This window comes from Phyllopteryx taeniolatus, chromosome 5 (assembly GCF_024500385.1).
Source record: "Phyllopteryx taeniolatus isolate TA_2022b chromosome 5, UOR_Ptae_1.2, whole genome shotgun sequence".
Lineage (NCBI taxonomy): Eukaryota > Metazoa > Chordata > Actinopteri > Syngnathiformes > Syngnathidae > Phyllopteryx > Phyllopteryx taeniolatus.
In genome coordinates this window covers 30,447,369-30,472,852 of record NC_084506.1, presented here as the reverse complement: position 1 = coordinate 30,472,852, position 25,484 = coordinate 30,447,369, and the positions used below count along the sequence as shown (strand labels likewise).

At 43.6% G+C, this 25,484-nt stretch overlaps 1 protein-coding gene across 2 annotated transcripts; it reads right to left on the bottom strand.

Moving 5' to 3' along the window:
- Positions 1–241: 241 nt before the first annotated feature.
- Positions 242–23,544, bottom strand: hcn4l (hyperpolarization activated cyclic nucleotide-gated potassium channel 4l). 2 transcript variants are annotated; one of them, XM_061774793.1, is made up of 8 exons: positions 22,553–23,544; positions 15,115–15,538; positions 13,513–13,674; positions 12,620–12,838; positions 11,424–11,570; positions 10,021–10,261; positions 8,855–9,019; positions 242–5,145 (listed from the first exon to the last, which is right to left on the bottom strand). In XM_061774793.1, the coding sequence occupies exons 1-8, from the start codon at positions 23,164–23,166 to the stop codon at positions 3,653–3,655; spliced, it is 3,465 nt and encodes a 1,154-aa protein (XP_061630777.1). In that variant the 5' UTR covers positions 23,167–23,544; the 3' UTR covers positions 242–3,652. The 2 variants fall into 2 exon arrangements, with proteins under 2 accessions (XP_061630777.1, XP_061630778.1); XM_061774794.1 differs by having other exon boundaries at positions 15,115–20,337; positions 22,553–22,692.
- Between the last annotated feature and the right edge of the window lie 1,940 nt (positions 23,545–25,484).

Genomic DNA, 25,484 nt, shown 5'->3' with positions numbered 1-25,484 from the left:
CAAAAACGTTTTTTTTTATTGGTTCTCACTTAAGTACTGTATTTCTAAACCAAAGATATATTGTTACCGAAATTGCCAGATTATTAAGAGTGTGGCTAATTACGTCATCATTTATTAACCAATATCTCACACTTTAAAAAAAAAAAAAAAGTGTGATTTTAATTGAAAGCTGAAATGAACAAAGCGTTACTTTCCATCCTGACATAATCTTCTGGAAATAAGGCAACTGTAAGGACAAGCATTATTGAGCAGATAATCATTTATTGCACTGAATTCCATACCTAATATATTAAAATATAGCTCACATACTGTACATAGGAGACAGAATTCTCAGATTTCAAAGGCATCAAAAAGAACAATGATTATATATAGAAATAGATGACTGTCCTTCCTATGAAAACACACACCTTGCACCCACAGTTACCTTCTAGTCAAGCTGGACTGATGCCTCTGGTGCTGCGGGCTTGGAGCAGAATAGTAATGAGGGATTGATCGAGGCCACCGGCGGAGGCAGCTTGGTGACCCAAAACATCACTCGGTCGCAGCAGAACTCATCCTCAAGATCCACAAACCATGTAGCTAAATGACGCCAAGATACGATGGATTGTGATTCTTTAACGGCAAGGTGCGACTCATCAACATGAAGGATTCGGTCAGTATTGATTCAAAATGAGATGTAAATGTGCAGCAATGTGACCCTTCGGGGGTTTCTTGTTTATTACATCCAAGTAATTGCTTTTAGCCCTTTGAGTGGTGCAAGAAACATTCACATTTCACCATGTCGTTCCTCCAATGTACCATTGATTTCGTTGCCTTTAATCCATACTAAACAATTAACACAATCTGACTCAAGTGCTTTGATTCACAGTACTTGCTCATGGCCATAAAAGACAGAGTGGTTTTACAAAAAGCATGGCTAAGCTGTCCTCAGAAAGGTTGCAATAGAACAGGGACGTGAGAGCCACGCTGCCTCTTTCACACAGGATAATCTTCCCGATGATCTACATGGTCCACCCAGGTAGACAAACATTACATTCGCTAGTTTTACAAATATGATCGGATTTGTGTGCCCCGTTCAGCTGTGCAATATTGCTGAAGCAACTTGGAAGACGTACAGACTTGAAACGAGAGAAACCGCTTTCATCCAATTTCTTTGCGAGGGCAACAGTCTAAACAGAGATTCTCAGACTTACCTATCTTTGGCCACCTCTCCTAGCTCCACCTAAGGAGGACAATGGCATTCCCAGGTAGTTGTTCGATGTGGAGGAGTGGTGGCTCTACACCAAGACCCTCTCTGAATTCTTGAATTCCTGCACTTGGGGCAGGAGCTCATCCCCGACCCGGATAGGGCATGCAACTCTTTTCCAACTGAGGACCATGGTCTCAGATTTGGAGGTGCTGATTCTCATCCCAGCTGCTTCACACTAAGCTAAGAACCACTCCAGAAATAATTGAAGATGGCAGCTTGACAGAGCCAACAGAACCACATCATCTGAACAGAATCGATGTCCATCCCTCACTGGAAACAAATCTGACTTACAGTGCTGCAGACAAAGTGGACCAAACGCTGACACCGGTCGTACAGGGACCGAACAGTCCGTATTAGGCGGTCCGGTGCCTCATACTCCCAGACCACCCTCCACAGGAATCCCAGAGGGACAAGATCGAACACCTTCTCCAAGTCCACAAAGCACATGTAAACTGGTTGGGCGAACTTCAATACACCCTCCAGAACCCTGCTGATGGTGCAGAGCTAGTCCACTGTTCCACGGCCAGGACATAAAACACACTGCTCCCCCTGATACTGCCTGGATACACTGCGCAGGAAAATCATTTTAGCCTTTTTTACGTGCAATCTACTCGTTTCAGTCACTACCCAAAGCTCGTGACCATAGGTTAGGGGGGAAACGTAGATGGACAGGCAAATTGAGAGATTCGCCTGTTGGCTCAACTCCCTCCTTACCATGACAGTTTGGTACATAGACTGCATCCTCAATCTGTTGGCCTATCGATCTCAGGAACCATCTTGTTCTCTCACATGAACAAGACTTTGACCTCCTCCATCTGAGGCAGGACCTTTCTCCCAATTCACAGGCAGAAATCCAGCCTTTTACGACTGAGTACCATGGCCTCCAGTTTGGAGGTATCAAGTCTCATCTTGTTTGAAAACTTTCCCAGAAAACCCTGAAGGTCAGACATCATCCGCAAATAGCAGAGGTGAAACCATCTGCTCACCAATCTGGACATTGCATACCCCTTATATTTGCCTAGAAATTCTTTATGTGAATTCCACAAATCCTTGGTGAAGTACAACATCCACTGTGAAAAACGTTTGACTTTCTGCTGGCTAGGCTTGGGCCGTTATCAGATTCCGACGTCCTGATAACTGTGAGCAAAAATGTCACGGTTTCCAAGTGTTGCAATTACAGCTCTAAAATGTAATGTTTTGAAATAATTGGGTTAGATCAACTTTTTTCCATTGAATGCACGCTGTAGGTACAACAGCTTTTTTTTAAATTATAACTAAAATCCAAATAATGCAACAGTAAAAGCTCTTATTTTTCAGAAAAAGCTACTTCTCTAATCTTTTCTGCTTGGAGAAGTCACATTACAACAAAAACAAACTGATGTTAGCCATGCTTGTTACCTGGTTATCTGCCTCGGTAGCAAGTCTATAGTACCAATATTTATTTTACCCATTGTAGAAATACTAACTCTTGTAGCTGGTTGGAAACGTTCAATTCAAGACACATTCATAGTTATATATTAACGTTATCTTGAATTTGTCAAAGGCGTGCTCTTAAATGCCTTTATCAAGCTGGAGTACTCTCACTGACTGGCCACACCAACAACAGGAGGGGGAGGGGGAGGGGTCGTGTCGCTTTGCAACACCTCATAAGCTCATAGGTGCTTTTTGAAACTGTGACTTTTTTAAACCGCGGTTGACCTTGAAACTGGTAACCGGCCCATGTCTACTGCTGACGATGCCAACGTTTTATGTGGTTTGAAAACAACCAAAATGCACCAGAGGCCCTCAAGTCTTCTTTAGTGTAACTTTGCATTTTTAGCTGAGAAGAGGGGACAAAACGTTTTTTGGTTTCATCACACCTGAAAGGAAGACAAAAGGTTGCTAGGAATACACGGTTAAACAGCTGAAATAATCACATTTTGTGTATATTCTTGTGTAAGAGATAACTTCATGAATTTATATATTCATGAAGTGTGTTATACCCACCCAAGCGACTTTTATTACTATTTTCAAAGGAGAAATATGCTATAGAAATTGTCCATAGTAGTGGTACACTCGCCTGACTTTGGTTCAGGTCCCACTCAGTGACGATGTGAGTGCAAATGGTTGTCCGTGTCTATATGTGCCCTGCGACTGACTGGCGACCAGTTCAGGGTGTAGTCCGCTTTCGCCCGAAGTCAGCTGGAATAGGCTCCGGCGCCCCGCGACCCTAACCAGGATTAGCGGTGTTGAAAATGGATGAAATTGTCCATACCTGTAATCCATACACTCTGTGGTAAAAATGTTCCAATCAATTAAGAATCACGCATCCTCCTACGTTTAAAGGCGCAAAGTAGGGGTAAAAAGGGATGCCAAGGAAGAGAGTATTCAGTTGTATTCATGAAAGGAGGGCATGTCTCAGCCTCACAAACTGGAGGGAAGTTTAGCCTGGTTGGGTTGGCTCTCTAACATTTTGGAGTTCACAGCGAGAAACTGGTTCTGAGGTTCGAGTCCTGAATACGTCCAGGTGACAGCACTGGTGTGACCTGGAATCGTGACCTGGGGTTTACTGGCTGCGACAGGGAAGGAGAAGGGACTTGTTTCCTCCTCTGAGGTGAAAAGTCTGTCTTGTATGTGGTGTAAAGAGCTGTAAGAGCCTGAGATGGTCTTTATTTGCTGTGTAAAGAGCTCGGCTGGTGACTCGCTGCTCTCCCTGATGGTGCATGCCACCCTAGCCGGGCACGAGGTCTGAACAGTAAGGGGATTGTGAGAGTCCTTGGGCCTGGGGGGCTCGCTTTGGTAAACTGTCCTTCCCCTCACAGGACTTTGTAAGCTGGGGCTGTGGAGAGGAGGCGTGTAGCAAGGTGAGGCTTCCGGGGAACCGTACTGCATCAGGGAACCAAGGGCGGACTGCTCGGGAAGAACCTGTGGCAGGAAAATCGAATGGAGGCCAGCCAGGCTGTGCTGCGCAAGAGATGCTGCGGCCCCGACTCCGCCCGCAGATGCTCTACTGGAGGACTGTGTGCCGGTGATGATGGGAAACTGTGGGAAGTTCAGACTGCTGGCGATCTTGCCTGCGCTGCCATGACAGGACCCCATCTGCTGCGTGATGGCGTGAGAGCTCTGCTGTAGCTGGTTTAGAATCGGGTTGACAGAGCTGGAGATTAGGGGATTTATGGCACAAGAGGAGGGTGCCGGGAATCTCCCCGCCAGCCTCGCCGTCTCCGCCTGTTGGAGCAAACTGAACGGATGGGCCGGGGTGGTCATCGCGCCGTGGTATGGCTGCGGGTGGAGCTGAGCGGCGCAAGTATAGGAAACGGCTGCCTGGCTGACGGGGAAGACTGAGGCCATGCCAGAGTGAGGAGGATTGTGGGCCAGCTGAGTGGGTGGGGCCAGGGGCTGCAGACTGCTGGTGAAGATGGGCTGGGACGTCAGCGTAGGCAAGGGATATGGTGCTCTGATGGAGGCCAGAGTGGGAGTTTCAACCTCTGTGCGGAATTTGGTTGAACCCCCAGGAGAACTGGGCACTGACCCATAGATGCTAGATGGGAGCGCCCCAGTGTGGACTCTCTTTGGTTGGCCGATGGGGTCTTTCAGGGAGCTTGGGACCAGAGGATGATGAAAGAGGATAGGGGGCAGCTGCGAGTGGTGAGCTAATGCCAGTGCCAGCGGCGTAGTGGCTGCAGCGGCCTGGAGCGGAGCCTGAACAAGAGGGGCCCAGATGACCGGGGTGGGTGATGAGGGAGCAGGTGGGATGTTTAAGATCTGCGCGTTGCTGGTCTGGATCAGTCGCGTGCACTGGGCCATGTCGCGGTCATGCTGCACTATTCTTTGGATGATCTCACTCTCATGGAGATTTAATGTGCCAGAACTTTGGTGATGTTGGACTTTATGCCGAAGAACGGAGTTCCTCTTCCCTGTTGTTGAAAAGAGGAAGCAGAATCTGAAATGCCTGGTTGCAGACAACCGGAATGTGTACCTACCGGTCAACCTCTGAGTGATTCCCACCCACTGTGCAGCACAAATGATGAATTATCCAATTTCACATAATTGGTCTGATAATTATTTACTACAAATAATGTATCTTTGCTCGTCTATTTAGACCAGCGACGTACAGTGACATGTAGAACAATAAAATGTTCTTCCACTAAATGGCAGACGTTACCCTGTTATTCATAAAACAGAATACATTACCGCCGTTGGGCGAAAAACTTTCATCTCCAAAATAATAATTTTTTTAAGGAAACCAAAAAAAAAACAAAAGAAAAACTGCATTTTTGTTGGGCGATTAAAGGACCTATAGCATCCAGATGGCCTATACTTAACTAGCAGATTCTCTTTAAATATATTTTTCCTCAACAAAATGAAACTGACAGTCATTTCCAATAATAACAATTCGTTGTGGAGCAATCGTTAAATAACTGGGAATGCCCCTTTTACATCGGCAGAATCGATTTGCCGCCATGTGATGTGTGATGTCATCGACAGAACTGGAGACCAATTGGGATCAATCATCACCAAAACTTGTACAGCTATGTACACGTTTACTACTATGTACATCTCTACTCGCGCCCACTTCAACCTCTTCCGATAACCCCCATCTCCATAGGCGCTCACTAAATGTCATTTAACGTCCGAACGCTGCGATCAATCGTCACCAAAATTTCTGTGGACATCTCTACTCATGACCATTTCCACCTCTGAAAATATCAGAACAATATCTGCACTATTTTATACATTTGAGACTGTCCTGAGCAATTCGCTGCATAGCCTGGCTAGACAAAGGAATTTCAAATTGTACTTTGATCACTTCATTACGTTTTTGTTGCCCTGGTGCATGGTTCCTTAAAAACGGTTTACATTATTAGCAAAAAAAAATGTATGCCGAGACGGAGAACTTATACAATTTGACATTGTATAAGCTATCACCCCCTCACTATGTTTGATTCCTTTCGGCATCCATTCGACACGCCCACAGCGTCTGAGAGCTGCGAGGTGGCCCTTATTATTCAAGTTTTGAAACCTGATTTTATATTAAGTACTTGGCGTTTTGTTTTCATTCATTCACATTTGGCAGGCTTGCTAACATTACTCTTCTCTGTGGTATGTCAAATGTACATGCCATTTTGTGGGCCTGCTTCGTGCCACTTGAATTGCTATTATTTGTATCCCCCCAATCTCTCGAGCAGCAGCGTGTCTGAAGCTTGCCCGTACCTCATATTTTGGTTCGCGACACAACGCAGAAAAATTGACGGCTGATAACTTGAAAAACAAAGTTGGGGTACTTATAATTCAAAGTACCACTTATGATCACAAAACAAAATAAGGACTGTATGGTCTCTAGCTGCAAGCATCTAAATTAAAACATCATTACAACTAATAAAGTTTTCAAAACGTGTTGAGGAATAACTAATGAAATGTAACATGTTACAAAATTGTTACAAAATGTACGTAATTTCAATCCTTGCTTAGTTACATTTAAAAATAGTGGCAAAAGCTCAGATTTTTTTTTCATATCACTTTCTCCTTCTAAAGCTCACGCTTGTTATTGGCTCTTTCTGGTCATTTGCCCTTCTGGCATAGTCTCAAACATGACATACATTTCCAAATAAGACCTTGAAGCCCCACTTTGTGGCGCAATCTATTACTTTGTCTGAGATTTTGACAAGGTTAACATAAAAGAACATTGACTTTTATAATGTTGGTCTTTTTTGTGGAATATTCACTTATCTGGTTTGTCATATGAAGTCTAAATTGTACACATTTGTCATTAGGTCAACGTGGTATGGTATGGTGGAACGTGGTTTTCCACATGCTGTACACATATAGAACCCCAATTCAAATGAAGTTGGGACGTTGTGTTAAACATAAATAAAAACAGAATATTTTATGGCTGCAACACGTTCCAAAAAAGCTGGGACAGGGTCATGTTTACCACTGTTTTACATCACCTTTTGTTTGAACAACATTTAATAAACGTTTGGGAACTGAGGACACTAATTGTTGAAGCTTTGTGTGTGGAATTCTTTCCCATTCTTGCTTGATGTACAGCTTCAGCTGTTCAACAGTCCGGGGTCTCCTTTGTCGTATTTTACGCTTCATAATGCGCGACACATTTTCAATGGGAGACAGGTCTGGACTGCAGGCAGGCCCGTCTAGTACCTGCAGTCTTTTACTACGAAGCCACACTGTTGTAACGCGTGCAGCATGTGCTTTGGCATTGTCTAGCTGAAATAAGCAGGGGCGCCCATGAAAAAGACGTTGCTTGGATGGCAGCATATGTTTCTCCAAAACCTGTATGTACCTTTCAGCATGAATGGTGCCTTCACAGATGTGTAAGTTACCCATGCCATTGGCACTAACAAAGCCCCATACTATCACAGATGCTGGCTTTTGAACTTTGCGTCCATAACAGTCCGGATGGTTCTTTTCCTCTTTGGCCCGGAGGACACGACGTCCACAATTTGCAAAAACAATTTGAAATGTGGACTCGTCGGACCACAGAACACTTTTCCACTTTCCGTCAGTCCATCTTAGATGAGCTCGGGCCCCGAGAAGCCGGCGGCGTTTCTGGGTGTTGTTGATAAATGCCTTTTGCTTTGCATAGTAGAGTTTCAAGTCGCACTTACGGATGTAGCGCCGAACTGTATTTACTGACATTGGTTTTCTGAAGGGTTCCTGAGCCCATGTGCTGATATCCTTTACACATGGATGTCGGTTTTTTATGCAGTGCCGCCTGAGGGATCGAAGGTCACAGGCATTCAATGTTGGTTTTAGGCCTTGACGCTTACATGCAGTGATTTCTCCAGATTCTCTGAACCTTTTGATGATATTATGGACCGTAGATGATGTAATCCCTAAATTGAGGAACATTGTCCTTAAACTGTTCGACTATTTTCTCACGCACTTGTTCACAAAGAGGTGAACCTCGCCCCATATTTGCTCGTGAATGACTGAGCAATTCAGGGAAGCTCCTTTTATAGTCAATCATGGCACCCACCTGTTCCCAATGAGCCTGTTCACCTGTGGGATGTTCCAAACAGGTGTTTTTGCCACCTGTCCCAGCTGTTTTGGAACGTGTTGCAGCCATAAAATTCCAAGTTAATTATTATTTGCTAAAAACAATAAAGTTTATCAGTTTGAACATTAAATATCTTGTCTTTGTAGAGTATTCAATTAAATATCGGTTGAACATGATTTGCAAATCATTGTATTCTGTTTTTATTTATTTACGCCCCAACTTCATTGGAATTGGGATTGTAAGACAAGAAACATTTGTTATATAATTTACATTTCATCATGTTTCGTTAGCAGTTTATTATTTGTATAAAGAAAAAATATGTTTGATTCCAAAAATGATGATCGATGGTTTTTAATCCACTTTTTTTGAGGAAACATCCAAGGGTCCTGTTGACCCGCATTCATTCCAAATTAAGAAAAGTAATCCAAATGTAATCAAATTTCAATATAACTTTGGGAACGTCATTGAAATAGTTACACTACTATTACATTTTCAACAGGGTAACTTGTAATTGTAACCAACTCGATTTCCAAAGTCATCTTACCAACACTGGTCGCTAGCCATACTGTACATAAATTGTAAGATTTATCGCCAAAAGGTCTCACCGATGCGGTCTAGCCGGTCGAGGGCCACTGTCTCAAAGGCTCTTCTCATCATGGGATACTCCTCCAGCACCTCGTTGAAGTTGTCCACTGACAGAGAGTAGAGGCGGCAGTAGTTCTCTGCTCGCACACTAGCGGTCCTTCTGCCTCGGGTCAGGAGGCAAATCTCTGCAGGGAGGGGAAGAAAGATTAGCCACGTAACTTAAAGCGTGCAAACTGTTTAAAAGAGGGTCAAATGCAAAAAGGATTCAGTGAAACACATTTTTGGTGACTATTCTTTAAAAAATACTAGGAACATATAGAAAAATATAAATGCACACATTTTTGGAGATGATTCTACAAAATGAATATACAATAAATGCAAATATCAAACGTTTTTCACTTGTTCCGTTCAAAAAAATCAAATCAAATTGTTTCGGTAGGGGTAGTTGATGAAACGTGAAGAGCGCTGACTCTCAACTCCACAGATGGAGCACTTAATGCAATTTCTGCAGCTTACAGTTTGTCCTGACCTAATCTGTCGTGTCAGATCAGAAAAATTAAATAAAGCGCCATTTGAAAAAAAACAAAAAACAAACAAAAAAAAAAAGATAGGCATATTTTTGAGGGCAGACATATTGAGGATATAGACACAAAACCACAGGGTCTCTCACGCTTGCTTCGCTGTCCTGTTTATTGATTTAATCTATTGGAGTCACATGAGCACACAGGACTGCTGACAAATTTATGGTCCGAATACATTTTCTCTTCAATTTTAATTTTACCATTCTGGAGACTGTACTCACCCTAAAACGTTAAAACACTCACTTGTTACGTTTTGTCAAATGTCAAACAGGCTTCTGGACAAATTGTACCTGACTGATGATGAAATAGCAAAAAAAAAAAAGAATACAATTCAGCTATAAATATTGATTTAAAAAGGGGGAAACCCCACAGATGGAACCAAAGATCAAAAAAATCACTGCCGCTCTTAGTCCCGAGCCCCTTTTAAGGAGATGATGTGGACAATTTTTCCCAGCCGCAATAGTGCGGGAAGTTAATCTGCTGAGTGCCTGAGCAAAATAAATCAAAACAGGGCTGACTATTGCCGCTTCTTCACATCAGTGAACTGCTGCCAGCCACGGGCTATATTAGTATGCATTAAACAGCCCCTTGTGTGAGGACATTACCTCCGAAATAAGAGCCATCTGACAGCTTGGTGTCTTGGCTGTTTTTGGTCAGGACGCTGACGACCCCGTGCTGGATGAAGTACATTTTCTTGCCGATGGTTCCCTCTCTGATGATGTAGTCACCCGGCTGGAAGACCTCGAAGCGCAGTTTGGTCAGCATGGACGTGACGAAGTTGGGATCGGCGTTGGCAAACAGAGGCATGGAGGCCACAAGCTTACGGCAGTTAAAGTTGATGATCTCCTGCAGAGGTGGGAAGTAGCACAGTAAATATATTTAGGATGACTTTTTACTTTTACTCCCTACATAAAAAAAACAAACAGATATTGTATTGACCTCAGCAGATTACGACATGACGTAAAAATGTAAATAGAGATGTGGTGGGTGAGATCTTGATTGATTGAGACCTTGGCGACTCATAAGGCGGAAAAAGACAGGGACAATAGCGACATGGAGGAACGTGAGCCAGGGAGCATTAACAACGACGGAAACAGATTTGAAGAAGCAAAACATTCCCCACTCGTGGCCTCATTGAAGAGAATTGTTTTCTGTTTTCGGCTACAAGAATGATTTGCGGCAAATGCCTTCCGTCTCGTGGCAGCGGACACATGCAAGTAAGGTGGGGTTTTTTTCCAGCTGTTATCATTAGCTAATTTAGCTTTTTTTATTGTTCAATTTACACCATTAGCGAAGTTATGGGAACAGGTTTTGTTAGTCAAAAAAAGTCGAGTCAACGCTAGCCAGCTCTTAAACAACAACATGCGACAGGATTTTTGTTTTTTTCCTCAGTACGAGCACTACTGTAAATTAATAAAAGGATAAAAGATTTTTTTTTTTTCCCCCATTGAGCCAAGTTATCAAAACAGGTATTACATACAATTGACATTAAAATCTTTTTTTACCTTTTGTATTTCAGAGTGGGTACTTTTATTATTTTTACTGAAAATACAGAGTATTTTTGCTACTGTACCTCTGTCTGTGTGAGACATTCACGGAGTTGATACATTTGCAATTATTATGAAAGCAGCGTGAGTAGCAGCGCTCGGTTAATGAGGCCCACACGCAGTCTCCGGCATTTACTAATCAGATTACATGACGATAAACATTATGGTAAAAAGATACAGCGCTCGATTATGCCTAGGCAGTTTAGATCTAATAGGATCTCCTTTTTTAAATCAATGTTCTTTTTTTGTACAGTTCCCCACAAAACGAAAAGACATTCAAAATATAGAGACAGGCAATATCCATCACAGTCCACGTGGTGACCGAGGTGGTTAAAGTGAATGTCAACGGAGCTTTACATTTGATTTGATTACATTTCCAATGCAATCAACATATTTATGCCCCAGCAAGTTAAAAGAGGAGGGTAAAAAAAAAAAAATCCCCAAAGCAGATTACTTCTGACCTCTCGCAGTGGTTCGTTCAGCTCCTCCAAAATGCTCTCCTCATCAAACATCTTGCCCTGGTAGCGGTGCTCGTAGTAATCGTGGATTCTCTGCCGCATGTCGGCGGGGAGTTTGTGGAAGGACATGTACTGCTCCACCTGTTTGTACTGCGACCACAATCAGAAAATGATTGACGATACAAAAAAAAGTAAGCCATTTCTACGTAAGAAAACAAGCAATCGTTATGTATCTGATAATGAAGGCAAAATGCAACGTCATGGCAAATGTAATATATGAATTAATCTGTTTGATGTGTTGGCCCAGGGGTTGACTATAACGTGCCTCATTATGTTAACACTCAACTGTGAGGCCATCTGTGAAAAAGTGTCCACAGCGGAGGTTTGGGCCTCTGCCCCATCTGACAAATACAGTTGTGCTGTGCAGCCTGCGGCTAATGTTATTAACTACTGTGTCCTTCAGCCAAGTACTCAGCAAGCAAAACATCACTAATGGACAGTGGATTCAACCTGTTTGTTTTTGTCCTGTTCTAAGTCTACCTTTTATTATATGCCAGCCCTCGGCTGTTTCTGCTGAAAATACATTTCCTCCACATCCGATACACTATGACCAGCCACAATGTTAGGTGCGCCTGCATAATCTAATAAGCATAGAAATGATCCCATTTCACTTCGTTTGTACGAAAATGATTGTTTATGAATTACGTGTACAAATACATATTCTTTCATCTATCTATGCCACCAACGTATAGGGAGAGGCAGAACAATGCAATGCTCTTCCATTAGTTGGCAGAAGGTCCAGATTTCACACAGAAATAGTACATTTGTGAGTCAATTCAGATGAGATCGGCATGATTTCAGGATTCATACATTTTGGGACATTCTTATTTGGAGGTGAACCTTGTGAATTTCCATCCATCCATCCAATTTCTGTACTTTCGGATGGAATGCTTTAAGGTCGGAGCTTTGAATTTCAGAGGTGGCCAGGGTTCTAGACGGAAGGGTGGCCACCTCCCATGTGTGTCGGGAATAAACTGGGAGAATATTTTTAGGTCAAAGTTCGATCAGCAGCCACCCAGCCCCCCGTCCCACGCACAGATGCACCGCCACAAAAGTCGCCGTGTCATTTTGACCCTCAATATTTCATCTCTCTGACCTGAAAAGTCATTGCAGTGCATTAAGGAATTGTGGCCTCCTACCTTTTCTTGGTACTGCCTCCTGGAGGAGTCCAGAGACTGAATGAGGGCAGTGGCGTGCCCCACAAACATGGCAAAGCACGTTGCGCCCACAATCATGCTGAGGATGGTGAGCCACACGTCGGCCATCCCTATTGGCGGGTACAGCCCGTAGCCGATGCACAGCATGTGGCTCATGGCTTTGAAGAGGGCGTAAGAATATTGCTGACCCCACGTGTCATTCTGGAGGGGGAAAACCAGCGGAAAGAACATTTATTGATATCCGGCTCAAGCCATGTTGTAGGCAGTGGTGAACGTCATTTTGTAGTGTTTCTACTGGCTCTATGTACTGTATGTGGAAGTTTTGGGGGTTTTTATTTGTCCAATCAGATTTCAGCCTCTAATGTGCTGCCATGCTACTCTTGCCTGCCGAGGGGCCCCCAGAACCAGTAGTTCGGGTCAATGTAACTGAAACTATATCGGCAATGGGACTGATTCTTTAACCAATCAGATTGCAAATTCATCCTCACAAGGCCAGCGCTCTAGCCCTCGATGAGCTCAGCAATTTTCCATCCTCTGATTGGCCGGTAAACACAAAACTTGTTGCGGCCAACGTCGATAAGCAAAACACACGTAGCTATCTGCAAAGATATTGCATTTAATATGTTGCATCTTTGGTGAGGATGATATCTGTAATATTTTTGTTTTTTGTGTTGTGTGCTTTTTATATAGTATTGATGCGCTCTATAATTGCAGCGTGATAGTGGTGGCATGAAGAGGTGATTAAGTTCGGTACATCCACACCGAAGGACCGGGTACCGAATCACAGCCCGCCACTGGTTACAGGGAGACATCAGAATCATATTTTTGTCAATGTGGTTTGTCTGAGAAGTCGTGAATAAAAACAACAAACATACCACCATCTTGTTTCGAGTGACCCAACAATCGGGAGGGAAGTCCTGCAGCATGGGAACCAGAAACTGCAGACAGCCGTCCCAGTGACACAGAAGCAGCATCATACCAATCAGGTTCATAATACGCACCATGGCACTGGCCAGGTCATAGGTCATATGGAAAACCTGACACACACACAGATTATCAGCATTAATGGACGTGAAACAATGCGATGAATGTCTCTTAGTAAATAATTCTACGAAATTTGAATTCTCACTCATTTGCAAAATGGAGTCTGTTCTGTGCTCTGTATGCTGATTACTACACTTGTCCTGTACCATACCATACCATTGTGCTCTTGCTCTTCTATAGAGAACAAAAGGCTGTTCCAATGTTGCGTAATAACCTGCCACCAATATGACTGGGCTATGGGGAATGCAGCCTCAATGACAATTACAGTATATGAATTAAATAGTGCTGGGAAATATCACTGTCTCGAGAGAGTACTTGACATAGAATATTGACTTATTCATGTTAAAAAATGCTTTGCTATACTTTAAAGCAATGATTTCCAAAATGTAACTAGCTGTAATAGCTGTACTACAAATATATGCTCACGCCTTTTCAATACAAAATATAGCAGACAGCTCTTTAGTGGGATGCAGCGCAGTGCGACACAACTGCGCCTACAACACACTACAACACACATCTGTTTAACAAATGTATTTCAAATTTCTGAGAGGTTTTATAACAAACACTATGACAGAGTGGACATGTTAAGCTTGAGAACATCCAACTTTACACATAATATGATGCAAATTACGAAACATGAGCCGAAATATTTTCCATGCAACTAGTCACTGTTTCAGCCTCCATTGAAGAAAAGACAAAATGCTGGTAGTAATGTGAAATGTGAAAACATCAGAGCATTTCTTAAAGGCCCAATTACCCCACAATGACAGGGTGGACAGCAATTTCAGGGACACGTGCAAAGTGTTCAAAATGATCATGAAAATAGTACACATGATCAAAATGTCCTTTTATCAAATACTTTTAGACACACACACACACACACAAAAAGAAAAAGAAAAAAGTTTTGATTTACTACTATCCTTTAACCAAGCCAAAATCATGTACATCCAAGGAGAAAAAAGGCAGGAAACACATTTTAAGAAACCGATCACTGCGTTGGTATGTGTGCAAATGTTTGCCCACTTATAATGAGGCATCAGAGTTGTATTCTTCTGCTACACTTTTGTCATGACTTTGCGATTCAGATGAGGACCCCAAAGGCACTTTATAGTTATGAGAATACAGTATGGTCAAATCACTAACCTTAAACAGTGTAAATGTGAAGTGAGCAATTTTAACGGATTCATGTACATTAATGTGCAGGTGTACACAGTGGCGCAGCGGAGGATTTGGGGCCGCAGAAAACAGTCTTACTCCGGGCCCCCACCACGTCAATGCCGCAAACCGAAAACACTATTTTCTTGCGATTCTGTCAATCATGGGGCCCTTAGAATCCAAATAATTTCCCCCCTCCCTTACGGCGCCCCTGGGTGTAACTAAGTATCTGGTTGCTGCGGGTATCACTCATTAGAGCCAATTTGTGTCAGATCTACCTCCTCCCACTGGTGGATGTAGCGGATGAGTCTGGAGAGCCGTAGCAGCCGCAGGAGACTGAGGATTTTGGTGAAGCGCACAATCCTCAGGGCTCTGGCCGTCTTGTAAAAATCTGAGTCAATGCGAGTCTCTACAATGAGAAAGATGTAGTCCACAGGTATTGAAGAGATGAAATCCACCACAAACCAGCTCTTCAGGTACTTGATCTTGATCTTCTGCGGGTCCAGGACGATCTCTGTGTTGTCCTCTTTGACGATGCCGGTGCGAAAGTTGAGGACCAGGTCCATAAGGAAGAAGGTGTCCGAGACCACGTTGAAGACAATCCAGGGCGGCGTGTGCTCGTCCTTGAAGAAGGTGATGCCCACAGGGATGATGATGAGGTTTCCCACCATCAGAAGCAGCATAGTCAGATCCCAGTAGAATCTAAAACACACAAAAACACCCACAGCCCAAGTGGGAAAACATCCGTACACAATACGTTAGTTGCAGCGGGGAAAATGATAAGAGTCAAACTGTTGCAGGTCAGATGGATGGTTTCATGCTTTTCTCACAGATTATGCTATGGAGATTGACGTCGATTTTCAGACCAAGGGAGAGATGAAATAATCAAATTGAAGATGTGACTTTGAGTTATGAAAACTTGAATGGCATTCAGCATCCACAAATGAGATATTCCTTGGGAGATCCAAGAACATAGAGTGTCTTATGGTGCGAGAAACAGAAAAGGTTAAGAACAACTACAGCGAATGCTCCTTGTCATATAGTGCGGGGTTTGCCGGCCTTTATTGAGTCGGTGCATATCTTTGACAAAAGACAAATCTCACATCACGCCGAACAAAAATGACACAGAAAGAATTTATAATGAAATAATGATGCACTCACAAATGTACTTGGTGTGAAATCTGCGGCCTGTCTTGTTGACACAAAGCTGATATACAAGGTGTGTCTGAAAGTTCCAGGACTGGCGTAATGAAATAGCAATCCAAACTACAAACTCCAAGTTTTCCTCTCTGAAGTCATCCCATTGGAGTCTGACACACTTTCCCAGCCTTCTCTGCCACGCCTTCATGTACTCCTGGAAGGATTCTTCCGGGACCTTCCTGTCATCTCGGCCTTCTTCATGTCATCCACATCTTCACGGTTCCCCTTGTTAACTCCCTTGAGCTTGGAGAGAGGAAATCACACGCAGCCAGGTCAGGTGATAGGGAGATTGCTCCAGCACACCAATGTTCTTCTCAGTCAGGAACTGTCAGATGCTCAGGGCATTGCCACGAGTTGTCCTGCCGCAACTCTCACGCTAAACCAAGCAAACGCTGCAGCATCTCTTTGTCGACGTGCCGGTTGATCCTCTGGTCCATGTGGCAGGGAGACCTCGTAGTTTGGGTTTAAAACGTTTAAAACTTTTGTGACAACAGTCCCGGAACTTATCTGTCAAACCAAGGAAGTGACGACTTATTCTGTTGTCTGAATGGCAACAGGCAGATGCACAGGGTTATTGTACCTTCTGCCATTTGGTTGAAATGTAATTGGGACATTTTTCTTTCTGTCACGATACATTGCCGGCATAGAGAGATTCACAAAAATAGAGGACTTGTGGTAAAGAATTTTTGGACCAATTCATTTAAATCGGATAATTACCGCAGCACACTTAATCTGTCACGACATTAATGTGACAAGGCACACCGGTTGCGAATCACTGATATACTGAAGCATATAGGGGATTTATTATTTCTTATTTCTTTATTCATTTAAAACACAAATCAATGAGCTCAATGGGCCTCATTCGCTATTAAATGCAAAGAAATGTTCTCACTCTACGCACGAGTTGAGCGTACACGCAAGATCAGCGTCAGATTCATGACACATGCATACCGGCCCAATTTTCCCCGCACCACCGTGCATATGTCAATGAATCAGAATTGATTCTCAATGACGGGCTCGTGCCTGCGACCCGCAATCTGCATAAACCGCGCCCCTGTTCCCCCTTTAAAAGGGCGTCCGTCTGATGCATCTCAGCCAATCCACGGAGGTTTTTTCCCAGTAGATGGCGGATCCGAAACTTTAATCACTTTCTTAATCTTTATCCTATGTTTCAATTATTGGTATTATCGCAAAGCCTGCTGAACACAGAAACTGAGAACACATAGCCTAATAATTATGTTAATCATTATTAATTGATTGCGAAGTTAAATTAGAGGATGTGGCACTAAACAGATACCGGTACAAAAAATACTTCAGAGCTGACAATAAACAAACACCGCATATGTTGTTAAAATACAGAGTAAGGAATAAATATAACACAGTAAAGTGGCATTTGCAGTTGATAAAATTCATGAAATTATTGTTGTAAGCAAAAAAAAAATAAAATGCATGAGCCGACCTAAGTACGTCACAATTCAGCCAGGCCAGCGACAGTGTGTGTGTGTGTGTGTGTGTGAAGAGATCCATTTAGCATCACATTTGCACCTGCAGAATCACAGATGTATATGATTCAGACTATCGTAAGGAATTCAAAAGAATACTGAAGCAATGGAAAATCTAGGAAATGCGAGTGCACTTCCTGCTCGTTGAGTGACAACATTGGACTGCATGCAAACAGCTGCAGCAGGAACTTTGGACGGTTATTTAGGTCGTTCAACCCATTAGCAAATTCCCGGTTTGAGTTATTATCAGCAAAGTTATCAATATTGTTTCTATAAAGGACTGTAGTTCCAATAAATGGTGCGTCTTGGGTAAAAGATGTGTGTTTGACGCATTTTCGAGAGCTGATCCTGCATTATTTGTGTTGTACGCATGATCTGAGGACGTTTTAAATTTGTTCGCAGAGTACGAACAATAAGTACGAACATATTTATGAATCGCAGATATGGTTGCTACAACCCTGTGCCTGATTTTGCCTGTTAAATGATTCTTATTTTTTTTAATAATAATGTTCCAAAAGTAACCCAGACCTATCAAAATCTGTAATGTTCATGAATTGTGCTAAGCATTGCTGCAGTGGTGTTTTGCACATACCCACAAAGCTCGCGCTGGTGAAGTGATGCACATGTTAAGGTTAAATATTACAGCTTCAATGTAGAACTGTGCTAAACTTCTGCAAGATTTTTTTTCCCCTGAGCATCTCTGAGAACACGCTGTCTCTATTTCTGTTCAACGTTGTGCTTCAGGGCACAAGGAGGGAGACTAAAAGCCCATCTGATTTGCTCATAAGAAGATATCGATTTCCACACCTGACTCAATGCTCGGGAATCAGTACCGGTGCGCTCTGTTCCATCTTTAGCTGCGTGACAAATTGATTTCGGTCATCATATCTACATCGCCTTTGTTTTTGCATGCTGCATTAAATTTCCCCTTGAAGTAGCTGATGCATGACGGCCCTTTTCTAAAAGTCTCCCACAGAGTGATTTCAATCCAAATACGGCACTAAGCACAGCAATAATCACTCCAGTGGTTCACAGCCAAGCCTCGTAAAAACTCCTACTGAATACAATCTTGAGTGTGTGATCGCACGCACAATCCATCTCAGAGAACTAATTAACCTCGAATCGATCAGCCGGCAGCCTGACACACCTGCGCACCAGCGCCAGCATCAGTAGCGCAAATCAACAGCCTCTGCAGACGGACCCCTGAAGGTACTTGTGACATGTGAGCGCGCATCATCACACTGTAACCAAACGACGGACTTGTTTCAAGAGGGATGAAAATTGATCAGTGGAGGATTGGCTATAAAACAGAGCTGATTAAATGAGGCTTTCACCTTCTTGTCAACAAGTGTAATTAATGGAATCCATTACTGATTAAATGTGAGCAGCTTGGAATGAGGAGATGGCTTATGATGGCAGCAAATCGATCCGTGATGAGGATGATAATATAATGACTAAGACCTATAGGGTCACTGCCTTTCAATAATGCTGTATTAAGTAGTAAGCACTGGTTGTATTATAAGGGTGATCTGATATGAATTACGTTTGATTCCGTTAATTGCGAGGGCTCAGACCACTTATAAGCCAATATAGGTCAATTAACACAACTGTCACATAGCCATCCACCGCCAACAATGAAAATGCGATGAAATCAAATACAACGAGTCGTGTTTGAGGTGTGTATACAAAATGTGACAGTCGTGAAAATATAGGTATAAATTGTCATATTGTTGGGACAAATCAGGCAAGGTGGAGCGTTTGGTTACATAGTCAAAAGGATCCAAGGTTTGGGTCTTGGCGTGGTCTTTTCTGCAGGTGCACCTCTCTGGCTTTCTCCCACATTCCAAAGTCATGCATGTTGGGTTAATTGAAGACTCCAAGTGTGAATGGAAGTGCCAGGTGGCATCATCTCCTATGATTGATAAACAACCATGGAGAATATCAGAAAACCACAAAAGACAATGTGCCCTAAATGAATGGTTCATGATAATCTTTTGTTCTTTTTGCTACTTCTTTGTCTTGTGAATGCTCTAATTAATGCACAAGAAGATGAGATCGGTCCTCTTTCCGTTACACATTTTTGCTGTCATCTGTCAAACAAAGCATTTGTATTGCTCTCTTCATCTGCCTGTTGTCTCTGCGGTGACACAGTGGTCCTAATTGCTCATCCCCTCTCTGGCTAAATCCACCGTTATCTCCTGGGAATCCATGTCATCTCCAGAAGTCAGCTCCCATCAGCCAGATGTTGAGTAGTTAGCATTACAGCTCTGCACACGTCACTGTGCTGCAGAACATCGGAACAGCTGGACCACAAAAAAAAAAAAAAAAGCGTGCAGGGGACAGTGCATTACGTCCCCCTTTGCAGACCCTCCCGAATGCTGACTGTGCACGCAGCATTCGACCCTCAAAGATCAGGCAACTCGCTAGTGCAATCTGCCACATCAAAATAAAGTTTGCAGTTGTGGGGACTTGCGCGCCACTTCAGAGAGGAATCTTGCACAATTTGGGTCAGAGTGCAACTCGGTTAAAGAGCATGAGAGCACAAAGAGAGCGGAGTTATGAGCAAAGTGAACACAAAAAAAGCTTAAAATTGTGAAAGGAGCTTAGATCAATCAGGACAGCTGAAAAAAAAGGGATCACATTTGTACTGGAGATACTTATCTCTTGTTGCCAGACCGCAGCTGAAGCACAACAGCCTGCAAAGAGCTCAGTGGCTGAACATACACCTGTACTGAGGCTCAGGTGCGCCATCGTACGAACGTGCCGGCGAGCCCAGCGCGTCTGCTGCTGCTGTATCCACTGCAGTCGTAATAAAAGACAGCAGCCGCTCATTACACAGTGGTTGGGAAAAGTACACAGCCGTGATGGATGCGTGCGTGTGAGCTCACTACACTTGGATATGAAGTTATATCAGAATAACAAGGACTTGAGTGGAATTGGCACCTCCATAATATTATTTTTGTTGGACATGTGTTTAGTGCTAAAGAAACATGATTTGTTTTCTTTGGGGGCCAGTTTGTTATACGGGCTGATCAAGGATTTATGACGTTGAGACCGCGATAGAACAAGCAGAACTATGTTACATGCAATGATACATTGTTTGGGTGTTACTCATTCTGTAATATGTTTAAGAATTTACTGATGCTTTTCAGAGAGGCCTTGCGTTGACTTTTTAAACTATGCAAAATTTTGACAATTTTACCAAGGCTATCTTGGTCATTTGAGACGGTCATAGCAGTTGTTTTTTTAAATCTACTCTGAGTCCCTTTTTATGCCTAAGCGGAAACAACATCATAGCAGCAACAACAATATCTATATCATAACATTCAGCGTGCGCATTTGAAATAGTGAAATAGAAATAGTTGGGAAGGCTGCATGTCCGAAAGCGTTACACTAGCGCGATGCCATGATGACACCTAGGACACAGCGCAGAGCAAACAGCTGGGCGTCTTGATTCCATTCCAATCTCTCTTTCTCTCTCCATCCGTGTCAGCATTTTGCGGGTGGCACCCGCCCCATCCACAACATCACTGTTCCATTAAACTAATTGTGCTGTAATAATCCAGCCTGATGTGTGCTTCTAATATCTTGAATGGTCATGTTACCCTATTTTGATTACCCCATTTCCATTCTCTCGAAACTAATCCAATGACCTCACTAAATGATCGGGGGGAGTGTAATTCAGATGAGTGGGAAAAAACAGCAGTGACAAACATTTGTACACAAAGAAGGATCGCCGAGTTTCCAGGTTAGATGTCAAGACACGATGGGGATGCGATATACGATCAGTGTATGCTCTGCATGAGCTCGCACGGGTGATTGTCATATTTGGGCTGTTAGGAAAACACGTACACGGACGGCTTACCACATCATTAGGAACACCAGCACAATCTAATGATTGGGATTCTGCCTTTATAAAGATAATAATGCTCTCGTGAGCCACTGACGGGGTGCTATTCATTTCACAACATGCTGTTATTGTCCTTTGCAGTGATACACTGTAAAAAAAAAAAAAAATGATGTTGGAGAGTGGTAAATATAAATCCATGAAAATCATCGAAATTTTTTTTTTAAATGAGGGTAAATTTGACCTACACTACCTAGTTGACAACAGTAAAACGTCTTACCAAGAAAGATTGAGTAACATCCACCTAAAAGCCATTGGTACTACAATATGCACCACGTGACGCATTCATGCCGCACTAATTGGCTGACGTGTCATCGGCTCATCAGCACAAAATGGCGTGGCCCATCAGTGACAACCGATCACTGATTGGTCAGCATAAAAGCCATCAAAACCACACCAAAAAATGAACTCTATGGTCAAATGAGCTTAGCTAAACGTTGATCATGACTTAGATTTGATCCTGCTTGCATTGTGAGTGTGTCAGGTAAGGTTTGCAGGCAACGTCGTTCAATTGGCACTACACTCGCTTTGAAAGACTTGCTACTGCTAAAGTAGGCAGAGCTGCATTCGTGCAATAAATATGGTGAGAGCGAACACGGATGTTGAGGAACACAAAGTGCTGTATAGGAGAGTAGCCCCCACCTCAACTCAGGCACTGTGGTTGAAGTGTAACCAGAAATGCGTGGTAAACTTTATCCAAGTTTTGTCAGTATTTGATCACTATTGAATGAAGGTCGTCTTCACCCAAAATACGCGGTTTAAATGTACCCGATTGAAGTGGCTGCAAATTGTTACCTTACATTTATTGGGTCAATTCTATAGGTTTTTTTTTTTTTTTTTTTTTTTTTTTTTTTACTTTACAGCGTACTACAGAACTCCACTGCATTGAGCTGGGATGTTTGTAAAACGCTGCAATCCTGAACAAGCGACGTCTGATTTAGTGTGCTTCCACACCACAAGAGCACCATGATCCAAACTACCGACTTAAGTCAACTTTTTTGGGGCTTGATCAAATCGATCGGGCTGGGCCTCGTATGACTGCCGGTCAATGGCATCAAACGCACGTGTAATTAATTCCGGAAGAAGTGTATCTTTCAGATGAGTTACCTAAAATCGCTGTATGGGTGTATAATCCAGAAACCGGCAGACTTGACGCGTTCCCTCTCGTGCTCCACGGCCCTCTCGCTCCCCAACATCCGCAGAGAGAACTTGTTGACTCCCGGCTGGAGCATCGCACCGAACTGCCGATGCATGAATCCGGCTTGGTCGAGCCGCTCATCCTCGGGGACGATTTGCTCGGTACCTTCCAACTTGATGAAACTCGTCTGGTCGAACACCGACGCGACGCTCAGACCGCCCGCCGCCGGACCGGGCTCGCCGGGGGAACGCTCCCCGACACCGGCGTCCGCCTCCGGGATGAGGCAGCGCTGCTCCGCCGGATCTGAGCCGGCAGGATGACGCCCGCTGACGGACGAGATGCTGCCCCTGAAACGGCGACAGTCCCCGTTCGAGTTGCTCTTCCTGGCGGCATCCCTGCCGGCCTCCTCGATGCTCCTGCAACTGCTTGCGGGAGACAGAGAGGACAAATGTCTCAGCAAAATACTTTTCCTCTTTGTGTCCTTGTCGCCGCTGTCTCCTTCGTTCCCCGCAAAAGGTCTTTGCCCAATGTTTTGCGGCAAGCTGTACAGGCGCTTGCGCATGGAAGACTGGAACCTTTCCATTTCTTTTTTTTTTTTTCTTTTTACGGGAGAAGAGCGCAGTGGGAAGGAGCAGTGGGGCGAACCGTATGGGTGTCGTGCGTTTGGGGTGCCACCGGAGGCAAAACTCTGAGGAGGCGCACGGACAGGACGCCTCGCACTTGACACTTGGGACGTGCCTCTCTTTCCCACGCCAGCCCGGGTCCAAACATTGGAGATGCGTCAACGATCAAAAGTCCGCCGCGCGTGGGAGAGGCAGGCGCTAAACGAGTGCCAATCCACAGCGTGTCGATGAAACGGCATCGGGGTGCAGCGTGCTGAGCGTCGGACGTGCAGGAGGAGCGAAAGAGGCGGCTGCTGCTGCTGCTGCTGCTGCTGCTGAGGTCCTCAATGACCAAGCATGGTCTCCGCCTCCCTACGGGGATAAACGCGCGGTGTCAGCACAAGGTGATGACACGCATGCACGCACATAGCACATGGCACCTGCTTCCTGACGCCCTCGTGCGTCACGCACGCACCGCAACAGAAGGTACACTTGCGCAATCTAGTCGTGCCGCGAAAAAAAAAAAGTAGTGGTCTTGCTCTCAAGTTTCCCCACTGTAATGTTTAAGATCGTCAAACAAATGGAAGCCGAGTGAACTGAAAATCCTGTTTTTTTAACTGCTGATTTCATTGATTAAGGACAAAAAAAAACTGTTCAACGCTACTTGGCCCGGTGTGAAAAAGTAATAACCACCCCTGGTTAAATCATGAATTCATTATGGCTGATCGCAATTTTGGATTCATTTTCACTGATCGCACCCGAGCCTGATTACCTCCAGACCTGTTCAAACAAGATATAACCTAAACAGAATCTGTCCCAACAAAATCAAGTCAGACAAAATGACACGATCCAAAGAAATTCCAGAAATGTTGGGAAATAAAGTAATTAACATCTATCAGCCTGGAAAGGGTTACAAAAGCCATTTCTAAGGCTTTTGGGTTCCAGCGAACCATAGGGAGAGCCATTGTCCTAACAGGGAGAAAACATGGAAGAGTGGTGAACCTTCCCAGGAGTGGCTGGCCTACAAAGATTATCCCAAGAGAAATGAGATGAAAGTTAAGCTTTTTGGAAGGTGCGTGTCTCGTTACATCTGGTGGAAATGTAGCACAGCATTTCAGAAAAAGAACATCATACCAACAGTCAAACACGGTGGTCTGCTTAGCTCCTTCAGGGCCTGGACAACTTGCTGTGATTGATGGAACCATGAATTCTGCTCTTCAACAGAAAATCCTGACGGAGAATGTTCAGCCATCGGTTTGTGACCTAAAGCTGAAGCGCACGTGGTTTTCTGCAGCAGGATAACGATCCAAAACACACCACCAAGTCCACTTCTGAATGGCTTTAAAAAAAAAAAAAAATAAATAAAAATGCTTTTGGAGTTGCCTAGTCAAAGTCCAGACTTGAAACTGACTGAAATGCAGTAGCATGACCTTAAAAAGGCCGTTTTTGCTGAATTCAAACAATTCTGCAAGGAAGAGTGGGCCAAAATATCTCCACAGAGATGCGAAAGACTCATTGACAGTTATAGAAAACGCTCGATTTTAGTTGCTGCTGAGGATGGGGGGGGGGGGGGGGGGGGCATCGCTTTTTCACACAGGGCCCGCTAACTTTGAATAGTTTGATTTTTCCTTAAAAAAAACAAAAAAACAATGAAATTACTGTTTAAAGACAGCATTTTCAGTGCACTTGGGTTATATTTGTCAGATATTTACATTTGTTTGATGAGCTTACACATTAAAGCGGGGAAACTATCCAAAAATATAATACTTATACTTTTTCACTGCACTTTAATAGTATAATAGTATTTTTCTTTTTTTGGGGTGAACCAATCCCAAAAATGCTTCATGGGGTTTTATCCCCCCATTATTCAAGATTTTGGGTTTGTTTTTTTGTTTTTTCCCAACGCAATTCTAATGGCCGTCAATTATACACGGATTTTTGCAAGTCGCAGTCCGGCCCCGTCCCAATTGTGTCACCCCTACTTAGAAAAATCTGGACCCGTTTTGGTGAAGACAAAGCTATTATTCTGTCGTATGAGTGGTTAATTGGACATAGATAGATGAACAAAGATACATTATTTGTAGAGAGTAGTTTTCAGAGCAATTCAGTGAAATTGTTGAATTTCCTCGGGCACTGATCGTAAGAGATCCAATGCAAGGGTTGTATCAAAAATGTTGCCTTTATGTTTGACTCTGTGAGCGTCGTCATTAGTGTGATTGTAGTTTGCGGTTTAGCGCTGCATCACGCTGGCGTAATGTGTATAGTGCTATACTGATGTTTTGCATTTAGCTAATGAAGG